This window comes from Carassius auratus, chromosome 2 (genome assembly GCF_003368295.1).
Source record: "Carassius auratus strain Wakin chromosome 2, ASM336829v1, whole genome shotgun sequence".
NCBI lineage: Eukaryota > Metazoa > Chordata > Actinopteri > Cypriniformes > Cyprinidae > Carassius > Carassius auratus.
The window spans coordinates 23,152,384-23,173,250 of NC_039244.1; the positions used below are offsets into that span (position 1 = coordinate 23,152,384).

A 20,867-nucleotide genomic window follows, 5' to 3' on the forward strand; every position below is an offset into this window, starting at 1 on the left:
ATATATATATATATATATATATATATATATATATATATATATATGATTATTTTATTAGCTGTATTTTTTTTGACTATTGACTGATTTTTTTTAAATATATTTTTGATGATACCAAGGTCCATAGCTGTTGATTGGATGGAGGCAGATCTGAATGTGACCTTCCAATCTGACATAAGTTACTAGAAAGAAGACTGTAGCTTTCACAGTTTTTTATATATATATATTTATAATAATTTATATCTGTCAAAAAATATGGTAAAAAAAGAAGAAAAAGAAACGTATGCATGGATAAATCATTTACAATAGCATTTGTTTAAAAATTGTGAATTATGGTGAATTATAATTTTATACAACAATCATTCATAGTTATTAATTAATTAACTGAAAATGGCAGGTTGAGCTAATTCACAGAAATGAATCAACCTCGCCAAATCTAATGGCACTTTTTCTACTGAAGTCTGAATTACTCTCTTAGTGCCATCATGCTTTTGAGAAACAAGTGAAGGAGGAATTGTGAAACTAGTCTAATGACACGGTCTTTAATGGCCTATTTTATATTGCCAGAAAAATCATTTTCAATATTTACTATATTACAGTGATGGTGCAAATGAATCAATGAATCATATTTTTGAAATGATCCATTTAAATTGACAATGAAATAAATTGTTTCACTGAAATGGCCAATTTAATTTCGTTTATTTTAACTGCTTCACAGAAATGAATCAACTTTAGTAGCCGTTTTTGGTTTTGTCATTATGAAGCCATATTTGTGAGATGCACAACAAGGAGTGATTGTAAAAGTAGTCTTAATTGGTAGGAAACTTAATTTTCAAATAAAAACTCATTACAGTGTTGTCTCATTTTATATCAGCTGCAAAATCCTTGAGTATTTCATACATCAGGCTTCCCCAGCGTTTGTGTTTATGGAGTAAATGGGAGGAGCCATTCCAAATAAGCCCCGCCCTCTGACCCAAGGCTCATGTGTGTGTGAGAGAGGCTGTGTGAGTTCGTGTATGTGTGTGTTTGAGGTCAGAGGTGGCGTAGATGTTTGTGCGGCGGCTGTAGAGAGGTTTGAGTTACAGCAGGGGGGAGGGAGTGTGTGAGACGACTGCCAGCTCTTGCTCTTTAATCCTCCCTCTTTTTTACTTTTTCTTACTTTCTACTTTATCTTCCCTCCTTGTTTAGTCTCTCTTTCTCTCGTTTTCACTCACACATACACTGACACGCACAATGCGCCTGTCTCCTTCTCTCTCTCTGATAGAACAGGGCAAACTGCACACACAAGCCCCCAGCAGCAGACTGTTAAAGAGGTTTGAAAGAGGGAACGGGGCCAACGGAGGAAAGGGGCCCCAGTCTCTAAGTGTTCCACTAGCTCAGGAGATTCGCTTGTGGCTCGGCTCTCTCTGTTTGCTTGTTTTATGCCCCTTTTACGAGGGGATGTACACCGATACACAAGAGCCGAGCTGTAGTGCAGGCCTTTTTTCTGATGCAAATAAACGTCTCGTGTTAACACTCTCTAAGTTGAATGTGCGGGTTTACAGAGAGTGATCTTACTTGTATAATTGCTCACTGATACTTTGCATTCTGCTCTGTTTAATAGCCGTGTAGTGGGATTGTATATCTAAAAGCTTTGTTTGCTGTAATTAAACAAACGGCGTTGTATTGTATCTGCTCACTATGTTGTTAAAGCATTAGACAGTTGTTTAAGTAATTTCTTCTCCTGCCATGTTTGGTTGTTTTATTAGTGTCATGGATAAATAATGTTGTCCTAAAAACATTTATTTGATTGTAAAATGCAATAAATATTGTTACAATTTAAAAAAAAAACTTTTCTGTACAGTTAGAATTTAATAAATATATTTTAAGATTTATTGCTGTGATGCCAAAGCTGATTTTTTAGCATTGTGCAAAATATTTATTGTGATAAACATAAAAGTTTTTTTTATTCTTTGATGAATTAAAAGTTAAAAAAGAACAGAATACTATTTCTATATTCTGTAAAAAAAAAAATCGATATATTCTATATGAAATCTATAAAATAATCTATATATTAGTATTAAGAATAATAGTAGAAATGTCATTAAAATACTATTTTTGTAAATATTATTTAAACTATTTTTTTGTTTGTTTTATCAAATTTATAATTTAAAAAAATGTATTAACCCCTCTTAATTTTATTTACCAATTAAAACAATGTTCCCTTTAAAGGAAATTTCACATTTTATATTACTTAATAAAATGCCTGTTTTTAATGTTAGACATGTTAGACATGTCAAAAATAACTTATATCATTTTCATGTTTACAAATTGTGCATTTAATATTTTAATCCAATGTGTGAAGATATGATTGAGACATGTACATTTACTGCATGACACAAATTACCCAGTTATCAGCATCAGGGTTTGTAAAACCGGTGTTTTGATACCACTTTGTTATTGATGGACCAAACAAACAACATTTGTATTGTATCAGGGTTGTCTAATATCTATGCTAACTTGTTCTCTCTGTCTATTTCCTAGAGTGCAGCAGCAGCCCCCAGTCCCGTAATGGGCAACATGCCCCCCAATGACGGCATGCCAGGCGGACCAATGCCCCCTGGTTTCTTTCAGGTAAGCACAGCTGGTTTCATTCCCTTCTTGCCTTCTTTACCATTCATCACCCCGTCACACCTGTGCTCCATTCATTCAGTCTCTCATTCTGTGTACGCGTGTGCTGCTGGTGGCTCTGTCTGTGGCTGTGGGCAGCTTGACAGCAGCCTGGAGCTCTGCTGTCTGTGTGAGATCATTCTGAACTTCTGTTTCTTCCATCACCGGTAAGATGGAGGCTTAGATCGGTGATTGTTAGTGGAAAGTAGCTGTAGTTTCTTTTCTGGAGCTGTGTTACACTTCCTGTCTCAAGTCTTTGAGATCCCAATGGTTATGATTACTAGACGGTTAAAATCTGGAGATGATTGACTGATTATCAATTAACTGTGTTACAGAACATTTAACTGTTATTCAGAGAGAGAATGAACGAATGGGATTTTGACTCTTCATGTGCTTCTGATTGAGTTTGTTCCTCTTGAAAATATTTTGTTGTGTTTCTTTCATCCCTCCTAAGCTTTCTCCTCCTCCTTCTTTCTTCTACCTCCATCCATCTGCTTGCAGCTGTGTTCATTCAATCCTGCAGACCGTGATGTGTTCATGAAGGCTTTATACGTGTTAAATACGATTGTGTTTTTAAGTGGACAGTTACAGTTTTCCATCTGATTGGTTTCTTAAACCGTTTCAAACGGATGGCCAATGGAAACAGATCAAGCTTCACCATCAGTCTCTACAGGAATGTTGAGGTTAAATTAGATTAGATTTGTTCTGGAGAAAATGTGAGCAGTATTCGCCTGTGGAAACATTGCTGCCATTATGCTATGGAGTTGCTTTGCAGTTGCTAAGGAGTTCTGAGTGTTTTTAATGGTTGCTAGGTGGTAACTTGCTGACACAAGTCAAAATAAGCCAAGTCTTTATGATATTATGTTCCCTAGATATGGTCCCTCCCTTCATTCTCGGTTATTTGCCTGTTTTATTGTCCGCCAGATTAAAGGCCACTTGATTTGAGTTGCCATACATTCATGTAGTACAAACTGCAGAAACTTTCAATTTTTAGTAGTTGATTTTATTTTGTTACTTTTTTTAACAAAATATTTTATATATTCTGTATAATTCTATATATAGTTTTTGTAGAATTTTAAAACTGGACATTTATCAGCTATCGGCCATAAGATAAAATAATTGAACAATTGAACAAGTTATTGATGCCCAGTATTTGAATATTGTTACATCAATAATAATTAGTGGCTTCAAATTTCTAATCTTAAGAGTACTAGTAATGGTGACAATAATTATGACATGCTCAGATGCCAGTTTTTTCATCTGAATTTGCTCTACTTGTCTTGATTGTGAGGTTTTGGATACATTTTGTTAAAGAGGATTTTTTTTATTTTTATTCCCATTTCCGTGTGTTTACATGAAACGTCCCATTCACATAGGCACATGCATACAAACATGGACACTCGTAGCCTCATAATCAAACATGCTTGTACACATCCACAGCCATTCCCATGATGCAGCGGGGGTGGTGGAGCGTTTCCTCATTGATGGACGGGCCTGGCATTTGCCAGTGTTAGTGATAAGGCAGAACCGATAGAGGAGACGCTTTCTGCCTCTGTCTGGAATCTCTGTTGTATGGAGAGGGAAGGATTGGGAAAGGGGGAAGGTTTGAAGAGAAGGAGGGTACAGAGAGGTGTGGAGGAGATTTTTGGAGAAGCAGAGGAGTGCTATTTATACCAGATCAGCACTGGGGGAGGGAGAGAAGAGGTGTGAGGTGTTCTGGCATATGTTTGTGTGTATGTGTGTGTGTGTGTGTGTGTTTGCTGTTCCTCAGATGGGTTTCTACCACATCATTGAGAGAACAGGACTGTGTGGGATTGGGTTCATTCATTAGTTTACTAGGGATGCACAATATAAAAAATAACCGATACAGTAGCTGAGATTATGATCAATGCTATGCTGTTGATTAAATAAAAACAGTGCTTTAGTCCAAAAAAGCTTTTTATTTCCAGGTTTAAATCAGATTTTTTTACTCCAGATTTTCCATTTATGAAATATGTAAAAATGTTTGTAAAGAACAATTATTTTTCTCCTCAACCAATAAGTAGAACAGAAAAAATAAATATATTTGCCAGTATTGTCGCTAATATTCCGTGCTTTTATTGTGTAGGAAGTCAGGCGGAGTGGAAGTGAATGGGTGTTACTGAAGATCCAAGATTGTTTAGCAGAAAAAGGCAGACAGCGAGCAGCAGAGTGAGCGCTAACACTGCTGTGTGAGATGAGGTGTAATGAACAGTCATGACCTCGCTGCTACTGTGAGTTAAAGAGGCCTTGAGCATCCCTAGACCCTCTAATCCTTCCCTCAGACCCACTCTGAAAAAAGGCAGTCAGCCAGGGGAAGCGCACACACATGTATTCCTGTTGTATCTGCACATGGTTTCTGGGACAGTCAGTGGAGCAGCTCTCATGCCAGACCCGGCAGCGATCCACTCTCACAGGGAGGTCAGAGACGGGTCACGGCTAAATCGGAAACAAAAATCTCCCCAAAACCAGCTCAAAGAGTCCTTACCTAAGCCGCAAGTGTTTAGTAGTGCACATAATTCATGCATGTGTTTATAAACAGGCTGCTTATATCACTAAATGAATGTTGTCCCATGGGATTAAATCAACCTAGTAATGCTTAAAGGGATAGTCCATCCAAAAATGTAAACTGTCATCATTTACTCATTTCCAAACCTGTGAGACTTACTCTCTTCTGCAGAACATAGTAGACATTTTTTTAAAGAATTTTGGTAAACAAACACTTTTCATCCCCATTGACATCCACAAGATAGTTTGAAGAATTTTAGTAACAAATATTTTCAGTTCCCTCTGACTTCCAAGGAAGCCAATGGGACCTTACAAACATTCTTCAAAAATATTATTTGGTATAATGCAGAAGAAAGTAAGTCCTACAGGTTTGGAACGACATAAAGATAAATAAATAACAATGTTTATTTTAAGGTGCATTGTTTCTTTAATTCTCTAGTATGTTAGGCCGTTTGATCACTTCTATTCATACAAAAAAAAAAAAGCTTAATTTGTGTATAAGAGCATCTGCTAGGCTACTTGTCGGACTCTGAATGTGGTGTATCTCGCTCGGTTGGGTTATTTTTGGTCAGTGTTGCACCCCGGGCAGATGTGTTGTTCTGCGGCTGCGCTGTGTGTGGCAGCTCTGGTCATCAGCGTGGAGATTTCCGCTCGTGTCGGATGGATGGTTTCCTCAGCCCCTCTGAAACCAGCGGGTGGGCTTCTCTGAGGTCTGAACACTGGCCAGAGGTCAAGAGGCGGTAATAAGTGCGGGTCACTCACAACCACATATACAGACTCGACACGACGGAGAATACACTACTGAAACAGCCTTCTCCGCCTCCCCCCTCGGAAGATAGTTTTCCTTCTTTCGTTTAGTCACTAAATTGAAAAGACGATCCGTTGACATCAGTATGTTTAGCATAGAAACGTATGAATTTGTTTACCGTGCATTTTGAAGTACAATAGTGAAGACGTTCAACGCTCAAACAAATAAATAGTTGCACTTCTGTGAGAAACAGGAACGTGTCTGCTGCTGAGAGCTTTGCTTTGTTAGCACTGCCCCCGAGTGGACGAGAAGCGCTATTGCAGCTGTCCAGCGGCCGTCATTCAGAGTGTATGAATACTGTCAAACTAACTGCCCCTTTAGGGCCTGAGAATGGAGATTGAAGGGCTCTCTGTTGATAGCCATGATGGTAAGAGGCAGGTTATTATCTTCACAATGTGTCAGAAGTGATTTTTATTTATCGCTGTTTTGAGATCCTTCCCCAATGAGGCAGGACTGCAGAGTTACCGTGATTGGATGAACACTCTGTAGGGACCCTAATATACTGTAGGTGACGGGACCCGTAACGCCATATTTTTCGCATTGAGGCTTGTTGTTGAAGGAGAGAGAGGAAAAGATGTATAGCTCCTTTGTTGTTTGTTAGTTATTAGTCATATAGTCTAATGTTCCTAACAGAAACCTTTTAGACCTGAGCTCAATAGATTGTTGATCGTTAATGAACAGTAATAGAAGCTCTGTGCTGGAGTTATATGGAGTAAGAAGTTTAATGGCTTTAATGTGACACATTTCATGGAAATATTTCTGCCACACATACTGTAGACAAACATCACTGCTAACTATTTTTTAGTTGTTTAGCCACCATGCTAAAAGTAATGTGTTTGCTAAGGTGTTCTGAGTGAGTGCATCCTTTTTTTTTTAAACGTCTGTAAATATTTTTACTTATTTAAAACTAAAATAAAGATTTATTTTATTTGTTGTTATTGGCCAATATTGGATATTTAAATGTGCATTCTCATTTTCTTTCATTTAATTAGATTTTTAATATATATTTATATATTTCTATTTATTATATTATTACTGATCTTTTAATAATGGTTAAATGTAACCTCAAGCAAATGTCAAAATGAATATCCGTAAATATCCGTAAATTCTTAATTTCACACGAATCATGTTTGTTTGCATTTAATATATTTTTTATGTATTTATTTTGTTTGGATTTACACGTTTTATTGTTATATTTTACTTTATGCTTTATAAAATAACAATTTTAGTCTCTTTATTCAATATATATTTTGAGTAACATTGGTTATCATATGAAAATAATGATCAACTTATTAATGTTTTGACATGAATACATCCATATTTGAAGTGATTAGCATTTTCTGATACACTAAGTCAACATAAGCTGAAGGTTTAATGTCCCTCAGTCCTGTTGAGTTTGTATGGTTGGTTTAGCCTGAAGGATGACTTTGAAGACTCATTTAACAGTCTCGAACACATATTTCTTCAAAATTATGAAGTTAATCTATCAAATCCTGCCATGTTTTGTTGAGAACTTAAAAGTAATAGTTATTCAATTCTCATAAAAGCCATTTTTCATTGAACTTCACACACTAGCTTTAGATTTCCCAGCAGTATTTAGTGAGTTTGTGTCGTGAGTGTTTGTGTATGGGCTTCGGCAGCAGCAGGCCTCACTGGACGGCCGTCTGTGCATCTCTCATCTCCCTCTTCTCTCTTAAAGGGGCCTCCCGGCTCGCAGCAGTCACCACACGCACAGCCGCCCCCACACAATGCCAGCAACCCCATGATGGGACCACACGGCCAGGTAAGACACACATACACACCATGTCCTTGCTTGCACACTCGGTATACACACGGTCACACTTGCACGCATGAGAACTGTTGGTGGTGCTGGCATCAACTTACTTGGGCAAGATGAATGGTGTAAATTACATGGTTATTTATAATTATAATACTCTTGGTTTGTTGAAGTCCTCCTCGTATACACATACACAGAAACACACATTCCTAGAACCAGTTGCAGAGTTTTACTTGTTTGTCCTATGTATGGACTCTAGTCAGGGTTAAATGCCATTTTTAGTCGAAATTTCTAAGAATTTGCCGGCCAATATTTCCATGCAACTGAATATATCAGGCTTCAAAAAGAACAAACAAACAACATAAAAGTATGAGCCATTTGACTCCTGTGCTATATTTTAAGTCTTCTGAATATAGATTTGATTAAGAAAAGACAGCAATGAAGCCGTTATTAACTGAAAATGTTCAAATCTGCTGATTCATGATGTCTGAATCATGAATGAATGGTGCTTATGAATCTGACATTATTGTCTTGTTACAGCTGCTTTATAGCAGACTTTTTCTTGAAAGAAAGTTTAAAAGAGCTGCATATATTGTAAGGCTTTTGAAATCTCTTGAAACATTATTGTATTTATTATTAATTATTTATAGAGATTTGAATGTCTTTACTATCACCTTTTTGATTTTCCATTCCCCATTCGTTAAAATTGTATGGAAAGTAGCAGCCAGAACAGTATTCAGAATATTTTTTTTGTGTGTGTGTGTTGCACAGGAAAAGAAAGTCATGCAGGCTTTTTATGGCTTGAGAGTGAAATGATGACGTTAAAAATTTCAATTTTTTTTTTAATTCACTAAAAGCAAGACTGTGAGGAATAGAACTACAAATGTTGTACTCTTGTGTCTCTCATTTAGCCGACAAAAGTGGAAAACATATGTTTGAAAATTACGTTAAACTGTACATCCATCCCTCACAGCCTCGTTTTCATTGGCCGTACACTCTAAAGTCAATTCCTCCTTCGTCTTCTCTGTTTTTTTTCTTTCTTCCTCCCTGTTTCTCTGTCCTGGGAGTGTGAAGTATCCTTTATACCACCCCTCGCCTCGGTCTAGAGTCGGCTCCCTGCGAACTGGATAAATAATTCAGTCTCCTCCTCGTTCTTTGAGATGGGTCTCCACTCCTGGCCCTCACCCCACTCCCCCATCAATAACACATTAATATTGTAGAGTGTCCCGCCACACAGCACCCTCGCAAACACATACAATACAAAGCACACTGACTGCGCAGAAAACCAGAACGATTGTGTGTAGATGTGAAAACACATGACCTATCCCTCATCCGTTCAGCACTGACATGTTTCAACAGAGCCCTAAAAGTTGCCACGAGTCTCTCAGGAAGCCTTGACCGCAGAAGTGGCATCAGGTTTCGTCTTTAGAGGCACAGCCACACGCCTCTTATGGTTTGTATGTCAGGACGCAGGGTCCTCGTTTGGGTTGTTGTGGTCTCTTCCCATCCCATCCCGACCAGACTTTCACTTGAGAAGCGTCTAAGTGCAGCCACTCGAGGTCTGACGTTCCTGATGCTCTCCTACGTGTTCGTTGAAAGACTACAAGAGTGTATGTGTGTGCACGTTTAAAATGCAGAATGGGAGCAGTCTGTGTTGATGGACAGAAGGAGTGATGTCAAATTGTACATATTTGATGTCATCTTGTGTTGGCTTCTGCTCTCCCGTGCATCTGTCTGTCCATTCCATCTGCTATAGCCTGGCCTGCTGCACTCATTCATTCTGGTCTTTACAATGCTCTCGCTTTCTTCTTAAATAGGGCAACATGTTGCTTATGATGCCTTTTTCTTCTTCTCCTTCTCTTAGCCTTTTATGTCTCCACGGTACCCTGGTGGACCTCGGCCGTCTCTTCGCATGCCAAATCAGGTACAGAAAACATCATCACACCGTCATGTTGAAATTGCATACAAACCATTCTTCCATTTTTACACACCTCTTAAGGGTCAACGAAATCAAGGAAATCCTAGAAGTGGGATTTTCTGTTCTGAATCAGTGTTGTTGATGTAATGCATGACTTTAATATATTTTATTTGTTCTAGTGTGAACTATAACACAAAATAATATATATATATATATATATATATATATATATATATATATATATATATATATATATATATATATATATATATATATATATATATATATTTTTTTTTTTTTTTTAAATAACACTGAAATTAATATAAGACATAAATATTAAATAAAAATCTTAAAAACCATGCAAAAATATGGCAGCTTACTTGTTTAAGCTAAAATGTTAAGTACAAAAATAAACAGAAACAGGATAGCCAGAAAAAATAATGCTATATATATATATATATATATATATATATATATATATATATATATATATATATAAAATGAGAAAAACAAAATTACTAAAACTACAATTAAAATATTAACTATTATTAAAAATAAAAACAACTTAAAAATTGTATTATAAATATACTTATATAATATTGGTGCCAGTCACAATGTTACAAATGTGACTCTGGAGCACAAAAGCAGTCATGAGTAGCACAGGTATATTTGTAGCAATAGCCTACAATACACTGAATGGGTCAAAATTATACATTTTTCTTTTATGCCAAACATTATTAGAATATTAAGTAAAGATTATGCTCCATGAAGATATTTTGTAAATTTCCTACCATAAATATATAAAATCCTAATTTTTGATTAGCAATATGCATTGCTAAGAACTTAATATGAACAAATTTAAAGGCTATTTTCTCAATATTTAGATTTTTTTGCACCCTCAGATTCCAGGTTTTAAAATAGTTGTATCTCAGCCAAATATTGTCCTATCCTAACAAACCATACATTAATGGAAAGATTATATATTGACCTTTATGTGGTCTAGGGTCACAAGTGTCATTGAAATTTGTTGGGTAAAAGGTGGGAAACCTAACAGTAGTTGTTTCTATCAAACTTTTACTTACTTAATGCTTGTGACATATGGTCATACATGCCTATGATGCCCCCAAATGCTAATATAAAATGATTTTATTTGCAAATAACTTGTCGTATTGTGTAAATAGATTTTTAAATTCTATTTACATTCATTCTTCGTTATAATTTAAATGACTTCTGACTTACATCAAAGCCAGTTTGTGATGTTTTTCTGGTATCTGCTGTTTTAATATAAAGTACTTTAGCATTAATTACATTATGTGTAAAAAAAAACTTAAGGCCGGTTGTGTAAAAGTTTATTGAATTTATAGTTTATAATGATGGACTTCCATTGAAAATAAAGAATAAAATGAATTTTATTTCTTTTACATGATTCTAGTATAGATAACTAAGTTTGTCACCTCCAGAGTAAACATGATGTACGTTTTCTGTAAACACACTTCCATGTATTTCACTGACGTTCCTTCATGTATGCCCTCTTCAGCCTCCTGTAGGGGTTCCAGGTTCACAACCACTCCTGCCAAACAGTTTGGACCCCACCAGGCCACAAGGTAGCTTGGTTCTTGGTCCAACACTTCATAACCACAGAGACATTTACATGCAGACTGATGAAAGACATATTATCGACTGTGTAATATTTTAACAGGACATCCTAACATGGGCGGTCCAATGAGAATGAATCCTCCCAGGGGGATGGGTGGCATGGGCCCTCAGGTAGGCACACTTCTCTCTCTCTCTCTCTCTCTCTCTGCCCTTCTCGTTCTTGGCAAACAGTGCCGCACAAATCAGCAGCTGGTAAGGCATCTGTTTGACAAATTGGGAAGAGTTCAGAACAAAAGCTCGGGCTAGAAAGCCTCTGTCACACTTTGCCGTCCACCCACGGGCAGCCAGACAGGTGGGCTGCTGTCTGCCTGAGCAGAACTTCGTTAGCATAGTATCATTGTCATCCTAACCTGTTTGGTTGGATCCCCACCACTATGGATGACAGTGGATAAAGTTGCTGCGTTTTCAGCCCCACAGCAGAAAAAAAAAATATATTTTTCCAAAATTGTGAACTTAATACCATAAAATAATGCTAAGACAACAACGCATCTTTTCAATTCAGTGTGCATTTTACATATTTATAATTATTATTAAATATGAATTAAATATTTTTAAAAGTACATTTATATATTTATTTTAATAATGTTTTTGTATATAATTATTAATGAACGGTATATACACACACACATTTTCAATTAGAATATAATATTTTTTACGTTTTAATTTATTTTAATACATTTATTAGCGTATAATAGAATTCATATATATACAGTTAGAATTACTATATAGAATGTGTTTGTTTAATTATTAATTCATGCATGCCTGCAGTTATACTGGTGAATGTTAATGCTAGATTCCAGTTTAAAGGTTCCATAAAAAGGGTTGAAATGTTTGTGTTTTTATTTTCTTTGCCCATTGTAGAACTATGGTGGTATGAGGCCTCCTCCCAACTCTCTAGGTGGTCCAGGCATGCCCGGAATGAACATGTGAGTTCCTCAACATGAGAACACTCCCTTTTGCCATTTATTTAATCCTGTAAAATCATGTTGTTAACCTCCTTCTGTCTCTGTTTTGTATTTCTCTCCTTTTTTGCTCTCCACCGTCCCACCATACAGGGGTCCTGGAGGACGTGGCCCCTGGCCAAACCCCAATGCTAACTCGGTACATTCACATACATTGCTATCTTTGCAGACAAAAATGGCATGCATTATTGCGACACTGACTTTACTTCTGACAACGTACTGTGGATGCTATCAGATACCTTGCTACTTTATTATATACCAAAGATTATTAAATTAATAAATCATAGTATTATAGTATCATAGTATTATAATTATTAACTGTTGTAGTTTATTGTCAAAAAAATATAATGTATTATTTTGATTTTTTTTGGTTGGGGGTTGACAGATAGCATACTCCTCCTCATCTCCGGGCAACTACGTGGTGAGTACCTAACTTAAGTCAACGTTTTTGTAGAATATATCAGTTGTCTTAATGCATAAAAAAGAAACAACTTTCAAGCTGTCTTTGTAATATTTCCTCAAAATCTAATAACTTGCCCTGAAACTACATCATACATGTTTGGATGATGTGGCAGCAATGTTTCAGGAGGTCTTATGGAAATGAGATAAAATTGTTTGCATATGCATTTTCAAATTGACCATTCTAAGAGCATGTTGCAGAGATTTTCAGCTTTTTGCCTCTGCCATTAGCTTAGAGAAAAAAGTGCCAAATTTAGTCATTCCTTCTGGAAACTTAAAGCACAACCAAGCAGATATTAAAGGTTCTAAATGTATTGATTTTGCTTTAGCAATTAAATCCCTGCTTTGTTTTGCCCCTAGCATTGCCTCTCTTAAAAGTAAAATATCTGCACATCTGCACAGTTAAAGCAGCTTAATAGCTCCCCTGTGCCCAGTGCGTCTTTGATTTAAAAACTGCTCCTCCGCTAGATCTCTGATAGTACGGCGGGTACTATTACATACTGAAAAGTTAAGCATGTGTTTGTTTGTGTGTGTGTGTTTCGTCTCTCAGGGTCCTCCAGGAGGAGGTGGTCCACCAGGAACTCCCATAATGCCAAGCCCAGGAGGTACAGTAGATCTGTTCTGCCACTATAATCAGCACAGCCGGAAACAGTTTGTGTCTCTCCAGGAAAGAAAGATGCTCAGCACTTCACAAACACCCTATTTAACACCCTCTCCCCTCCCCCAGCAGCCAATATCACTGCAAGGTTACCTGCACTTCCTCTGGCAGGCAAACAAAACGTGATCAGCACCACCCCTCCCACTTTGTTAACGTAATTCCACTCTGATTGCTTGTGTTTGTGATGTTGAAGCAGATATTATAGGTGTGAGCGGGGTCTCCCTCTCTCTTGCTCTCGCACTCTTACTTGCACACAGGCCATAAATCATTAAAGAATCACCTTTATTATGGTGATAAATCCCATCCAGCAATGTTCTGTTTTGATCTAGTGTGCTGTCATCCATATATGCTATGAAGTGATTCTGGTCTCTTATTTTGGTGAAGTTCTGGTCTTGGAAACTAATTTAAAAAGCTTTCTGCTCTCTCTTCTCTTTTAGACTCCACAAACTCCAGTGAAAATATCTACACAATGATGAACCCTATTGGACCAGGAGGAAACCGATCCAGTGTATGCATTACTTCTGCCTAGATTTGTATTTTCCAGGGTGGTTACAGTGTCGTTCAAAAGTTTGGGGTTATTAACATTTTTAAAGATGTTTTTTTAAAAAGTCCCTGTTGATTCGGTGCTAAAGAAACACTTCTTGTTTCTGTCAAATTTTTGGTTGACAGTTGTTTCTTAATGTGTTTCTGCACAAACCGCACTTTTTTTGTTAGAATTCTTTGATTAATACAAAGGAACAGCATTTTATTTAAAATATGAATCTTTTCAAACATTACAGGTGTCTTTGCCTTCAATTTTGATCCGTTTAATGCACCGTTAAATAAAAGTATTAATTAAAAAAAGAATAATAATCATACTCATCCCAACCTGTTGAACACCAATGTAAATATTTCTCCACGTAATGATTATTTTGTCATTTGTAATGTATTTCCAAAGGCACAGCTACACATTTTGGTTCCCAGATGTATTAAGCTGGATTGTTTTACAGCTCTTTGGAGTATTTGATTCTGATTGGTCAGTTGTGGCATTCAGCAGCCAAATATTTGTATATCATGATTGCTAAACTGTAGAATTGATTGTTGTTCGATTGCCTTCATACAGTAGCTGTGCTAGTTTCTCTAGAGCTAGACCGTGCTAGCGCTCATATCACTTCAGTGGTCTCTTTCTTCTTACGTAATGCTACAATTTGAACTCAAATAAATATTTAATGTCCAATTATTTATTTATTTGCTGAAGTGGTCATGTAATAAGCTTGATAATGTACAGTCATTCAGTCGTTATCACAAAATAAACCCCGTCAGTGTGATTTAAGACCTGGATTTACTTGTAATAATACGTGCCAGACTGTACATTATGCTTTATTTATATTAATTCTAATTGTCACATTATGACATTTGTTTTCATAAAAATGCAGACATTCTCTTAGTGAAATCAAAGGGGACATGCTCATCCTTTTCAGCTGAATGTTTATTTTATTTAGGGCATTGGATGTGGGATGATTTGGTTAAATATGATTGCTTTTCTGTGTTTCTCAGTTCCCCATGGGTCCTGGTCCAGATGGCCCAATGGGTGGCATGGGTGGCATGGAACCTCATCATATCAACGGATCGTTAGGTATGCAATAAGAATGCAGTGTTAAATCAAAATAATATCTATATCTCGCTTTAATAAACTACAGAAGGCATTTATTTAATAATATAATATATACTATATTTCTTTATTTCAGGCTCTGGTGACATGGATGGGTTGCCAAAGGTAAAGAAGGATTTAGTTTGCGAATCTGTATTTTTTTTATGTGTTTTCAAATCTCATTCTGAACTGTTTTTGTCAAATGTCCCTTTCACTTCAGAACTCCCCCAACAACATGGCAGGGATGAACAACCCACCAGGCACACCGCGGGACGATGGAGAAATGGGAGGGAACTTCCTCAATCCATTCCAAAGTGAAAGTGTGAGTAGATTCTGACCCAAACCCAGAGACCTGTCACTCCCCTCACCTGCCAATCATAAGCACTAGCGTCCAAAGGTTTGGGGTCAGTCCTAATTAATTGTGTGTTTGTTTGTTTTTTAATGAAAGATTACTATTTTTATTCAGCAAATATAAAATCATCAAAAGTGACAGTAAAGACATAGTTACAAATTATTTCTATTTCAAATGATTGCTTTACTATTCATCAGAGAATCCTGAAAAAAAGAAAATTCCACAAAAATATTTCTATATTTATAATAAGCAATGTTTTTGACCACCGAATAAGCATATTAGAATGATTTCTAAAGGATCATGTGACACTGAGACTGGAGTAATGGCTGCTGGAAATTCAGCTTAAAATTACATTTTAAAATCTATATTAAAATAGAAAAAAGCTGTTTCAAATTGTAGTAGTATTTCACAGTATTACAGTTTTTTCTGTATATTTGATCAAATAAATGCAGCCTTGGTGAGCATATGCTTCTATGATTAAAAAATCTCTCTGACCCCAAACTTTTGTAGAGTAGTGAAGCTCCTCCCAGCAGGCACTCAGAAGGCCCTTATAATAGGCCAGAATCATCTCATCAAAATAAAAAATACAAATTTAAGATACTTGTAAGTGATATTTATTGAGTACTGGAAAATATCTTTTTATTATAAAAGACCAGCCCTTTCCTGGACAGAGACTTGTCCTTTGGTCATTCATGCATTTTCTTGCTGTACGTTTGAGACGGTAATGACATAACCATCCTGTATTTGCTCTGAGTGGAGTTCTCATGATCTCACATCCACTATATATCCCCCCCTCCCCTTTGTCTCTTTCCAGTATTCACCCAACATGACGATGAGTGTGTGATTTCTTCTTATTTTATTGTTTTATTTGGGGTTTTCTTTCTTGCTTTGTTCAAACTCCCTCCGACCGCCCGCTCCTTTTTTTAACCCCATCCCTCCCCTCAATCAACTCCCTGGCACCCCCTGCCCACGGAACTCTGGCTTTTTCTGCACAGCCTTCTGGGATCCCCCACGAGCAGAGGACTCACATGAAAGTGGCCCATCCCAGCTTGTGCAAAATGACCACCGGCAACAGGAAACAGTCCCAGAGCCACAGGAAGAGCTTGTTGAGTGAATCTCCCTGCCTTCCGGACTTCCTCTCTGGTTCAGGACACTAACGGGGCTGAACACACACAGGAAGGCAGGCGTGTGTGTGTTTGAGCAGACACGTGCTTCCCCAGGCTGCTCACTTTCTGAACTCACACCACTTTTTTGATTCATTTTTTTTTTTTTTATCTTGAATGGATGCAGTGGTTTTTACAGTGGAAAATATCTGCATTTAAATTGTGTAAATGCAAGGGGCAACTCATTATGATGGGTTCGGCAATGAACGTTTTCATTACTCTGTGTATGTATTGTATTATTATCAATTGTTGATTTTATTTTGATTAATATTATATTGATGGTTATTGTTTAGGTTCTTTTGAAAGGGGCACATTATATGTAAACCGCAAATTCGACCGAAAAAAAGCACACATCCATACTGCACAGTAACAGAGTCGTGACTTTTGCAGGAAGTCTACGCTACGTTTTGTGTTTGCTGTGAAATCTTACCTCCGACAGATTAAAAAGGTAGCCGTACCTTTTCTTCTACATCTCTAATATATATACAGGAAATGTAGTTTCATTGTCCCAGTCAAGTGAACGTCTGAGGCCAAGAGGCGCAAAGCCCAAACCAGCAGCCACTTTAACCTCTCAGACCAGCCTGTGTGTCCGACAACGGGTTTTGGAGTCTCAGTCTATCTGTAGAGAGGAAGTGATGTCATAACACAACTGAAAACATGCGGTCGAACAACCAACTAGCGCTGAATTTGACTCCCAACACATCACCGTGATTCACAACTTATTTATTTGTTGTTTTCGTTCATGAATTGATTTATCGTGCACGCGTCTCTCGCATGCGATCCGTCAGGACATATTGTACACATGTAAATATGCCAGTCTAAGATACCTCCTGAAGATTTGTGTCATTCTGTCCCTCGCCGGAGACCCACATGCTTTCCTTCTGCTTGAATCTGAACTGGGTGTCTCTCTTCACATGACATTTCAGTACAAATGAGGTTCCTGTCGACTTGGTGCTCTTCATACTGGATATTTTTTCAGGTGCGGGAATATAGCATTCCTCTTCAAACACATTTTGTTAAGTATGTGTTCCATATTATGACTAATCATCTTCAAAAACGAGATGTCAGTCATATCCTGAGTTTATGAGATGAGGGGATAATAATAGGACGTCCAGGGACTACTGAATGAGGGTTATATGAACTAAATGTGCTCATAGACTGTTTCATAATATTGGCATGCATTTTTTTTTCATTTTGTCTTTTGCATTTGGTGTATATTCTGTCGGTCTTTTAAAGGGATAGTCCACCCCAAAATGGAAATTCTGTCATCATTTATTTATGTTGTTCCAAAACTGTGACTTTCTAACTAAAGAGTTTCGATTGCCATTGACTTCCATTGTACACTGAAAGTCAATGGGAACTGAAACTTTTTGGTTATTCTTCAAAATTCTCCCTATACTTTATTTTTTTTTAAAAAATTTCAAAATATTCTTAAAGAAGATCTTCAGTCTATCTTGTTAAAGAAGATATTTTGAAGAATGATTGTACTTGTTTGGGCTCCCATTGACTTCCATTGTAATTCTTGGCCATAGAGTGGAAGTCAGTGGAAGTCAAGACTTTTTGGTTACCAACATTCTTTAAAATATCTTCTTTTATTTTAGGTTTGGAATGACGTGAGGTTGAGTGATTATTGGGTGGTCTTGTCCCTTGAAACGAAATGTGTTTTTGGAAGTAGGGGTCTCGGTGAAATGGTTATTAGGGGTCAGAAGGAACCGGTAAATATCAGAGCTAAATACTAAAATCCTCCTGCTGATTCCATACACGCATTTATTAATCACACAGCACCTGTTTTTAAGTTCTCCACAGCTGGATGACACGATGCACACAGAGAAACACATTTATACAGCACCTATCTTATTTTATTACTTAGTTTGTTTGTAAATACTGTAAAATGCATTTTGATATCATTGACATGTTTTGATATTTCAGTCACTACCAATGAATACTACAAGATCTTGGGGTTAAAAAAAAATGTAAAGGAAGAACCCATGTTTGTAGTCACCATTCTCTGTCCTAGACTCTGTACAGATGTACTAAATCATGCAAATGTAAAGTTTTTCAGCCTCTACTTAGTAAGCGGCGTCTGAGCGCTCATGTTTTAGGAGAAGAGGAAAGTAAGGGGTGTTTGAAGCGGTACCGTTCACTCCTCGTAGACTAGACACTTGCAGGAGGACGTATGTGGAGGGCGAAAGCCTCACGATGCATCCGTTCTCTCTTGGACGTGTCCTCACTTTGCACTTTCCAGACAGCAGCCCACCTTTTAACACATTGCCTATGTGGACATACATAGACAAATCCTGTGTTCCTTTATGTGCAAAAGGGACCACCCATTGCAAACTTTACTATGAAGGATTTTTATCTATTTAAATAAAAAAAATAACAAAAATAGTTTAAAAACTTGTTCAGAGTAGGGATTTAAAACAAGGTCATAAAAAGGAGGGAAGTGTCCTTCCCGTTCTCTTGAGCTTGTGTTTTCTAGGTTGCGGTTTCTTCTCCTCGGCCAGTAGTCTGTATGTAAACCACTCACGTTGTTGGCCGTCTCTGTAACTCTATTGTGACGCTGTACGATACTGTAACATTAGCGAGGAGACGAGGTGCGGAGGGGCTTCAGATGCAGGAAAGAAAAGAAATCCTCCTCCACTGGTGTTCTTTCTGACAAACGCAAAGCAGTATTGAGTATAAAGCAGTCTGTCTCCTGGGTTTGCTTTGTATTTCATGTTTAGAGTAGTTTGGATCCTTGTCTTTTAGGGACTCTTTCTGTCTTGTGTAGTAAATTAAGATGTTCTTATTGTAAAGTTTCTTTTAGATTTAAAAGTTGCTTATTAAAAAAAAGATGGAAAAAGTGCTTCATTAATGTTCTGTTTTTTTTCTCTCTCTGTTTTTTTTTTCATGGAGTTGTCGCTTATTTTTTTGCTTGTCCCTTCGTTGTAGATACAAATTTAAGACTAATAAAATAACATAACCCCTTTTACCAAGACATTTTCTTCTCTCCCAGCTCTTAATTTATTATTAAAACAATTTACTTTGAAATGTGTGTGTTCTTTTTATGCATCCTGTTCACTTCACCAGCTTTTTTTAGTTTGTTATGCTCACATTTCATTACATTTAGTTGATCAAAAATTCATAAAAAACATTAATATTGTGAAATATTATATAAAATAACAAATTTTGTGCTGCTCAATATTTTTGCAGAAATACTGATTTTTTTTCATGATTATTTGATGAATAGATAGTTCAAAAGAACATTTGTTTGGTAAAGAAATATTTTGTAATAATATAAATGTCTTTGCTGTCCGCTTTGAGCAATAAATGCATCCTTGCCAAATAAAATTATTAATGTAATTAAAAAATAAAAATGACCCCAAACTTTTGAACAGTTGTGTACATCTGTAATCAATGGGTCGTCTTTAAAAAAAATTTTTTTTTAGCATTCAGTTTTTCCCCAGTCAACTTACAATGAGTATTAACATGCAAATCTTACACTGATTATGCAAATTAACCTGATAATATATGAGGTCATAAATGCATTGGCTTAAACGATGTTCTTTTATCAGGAAAAGGTCATAAATCATTTTTAAATTCTGTATTCAGATTCCAATTTGCATTCCATTGCATTTTATCATTGAAAAGGTCAGTAAATTAATTTACTTCAAAGGTGCAAGTAAAGACATTGTTACAAATGTTTGAAATTGTTAAAAATCCCATTCAGATAATTGCTCTTTTCCTCTTATTCATGTTTTCCACAGAAATATTACATAGCAAAGCCGTTTTCAACATAAAAAATAAAATGTTTCTTTAGCAGCAAATCAGCTATGCATCACATGAATACATTTTCAAATAAATTAATAACAAAAACAGAATATTTCACCATATCAGATTTTTGATCAAATAAATGTAGCATTTGCAAGTTAAAGAAAACTTATTTTATTTTTTTATTTTTTTATTATCTTTATCAAAATGTTTGACTGGTAGTGTATGTTATATTTTTGATTCTTGCCTTTCTATGGCAAACATTGTGAAGGTGTGTGTTTTCTGTGGACATTTAAGCGGTCTCCTCTGTCAGAGGTTTCTGGTTTCATCCTCTCTCTCTCTCTCTCTCTCTCTCTCTCTCTCTCTCTCTCTCTCTCTCTCTCTCTCTCATATCCCCTGAGAGCTGTGTATGGCACCAACATCAATCTCTCAGGCAGGAAGTACCCCTCTCTCATGTGGCTGAAGAGTAGGGAATGACCGTTATAAATCACCACTGCTTTTCTCCTATAGGGAAGAGTGTGAATACTAATTAATGTGGTGAAACAGTGACCCTTGGGCCACA

General features: G+C 36.6%; 1 protein-coding gene across 2 annotated transcripts; it reads left to right on the plus strand.

The window, feature by feature from the left end:
- The first annotated feature begins 2,479 nt into the window (after positions 1-2,479).
- On the plus strand, positions 2,480-19,405 carry LOC113121170 (single-stranded DNA-binding protein 3-like). 2 transcript variants are annotated; one of them, XM_026291446.1, is made up of 14 exons: positions 2,480-2,610; positions 7,680-7,763; positions 9,622-9,681; positions 11,213-11,279; positions 11,375-11,442; positions 12,193-12,257; positions 12,387-12,432; positions 12,679-12,714; positions 13,303-13,357; positions 13,848-13,918; positions 14,947-15,025; positions 15,138-15,166; positions 15,261-15,362; positions 16,207-19,405. In XM_026291446.1, exons 1-14 carry the CDS (start codon positions 2,548-2,550, stop codon positions 16,234-16,236), a joined length of 855 nt encoding a protein of 284 aa, XP_026147231.1. In that variant the 5' UTR covers positions 2,480-2,547; the 3' UTR covers positions 16,237-19,405. The 2 variants fall into 2 exon arrangements, with proteins under 2 accessions (XP_026147231.1, XP_026147239.1); XM_026291454.1 differs by lacking the exon at positions 7,680-7,763 and having other exon boundaries at positions 2,500-2,610.
- The last annotated feature ends 1,462 nt before the right edge of the window (positions 19,406-20,867 follow it).

Excerpts from the sequence above, each read along its gene's own strand:
- LOC113121170 (XM_026291446.1), top strand. The coding sequence starts at position 2,548 with ATGGGCAACATGCCCCCCAATGACGGCATGCCAGGCGGACCAATGCCC. Across the intron at positions 9,682-11,212 it reads CTCTTCGCATGCCAAATCAG|CCTCCTGTAGGGGTTCCAGG; the intron begins GTACAGAAAACA and ends TGCCCTCTTCAG. Across the intron at positions 15,026-15,137 it reads TCATATCAACGGATCGTTAG|GCTCTGGTGACATGGATGGG; the intron begins GTATGCAATAAG and ends TCTTTATTTCAG.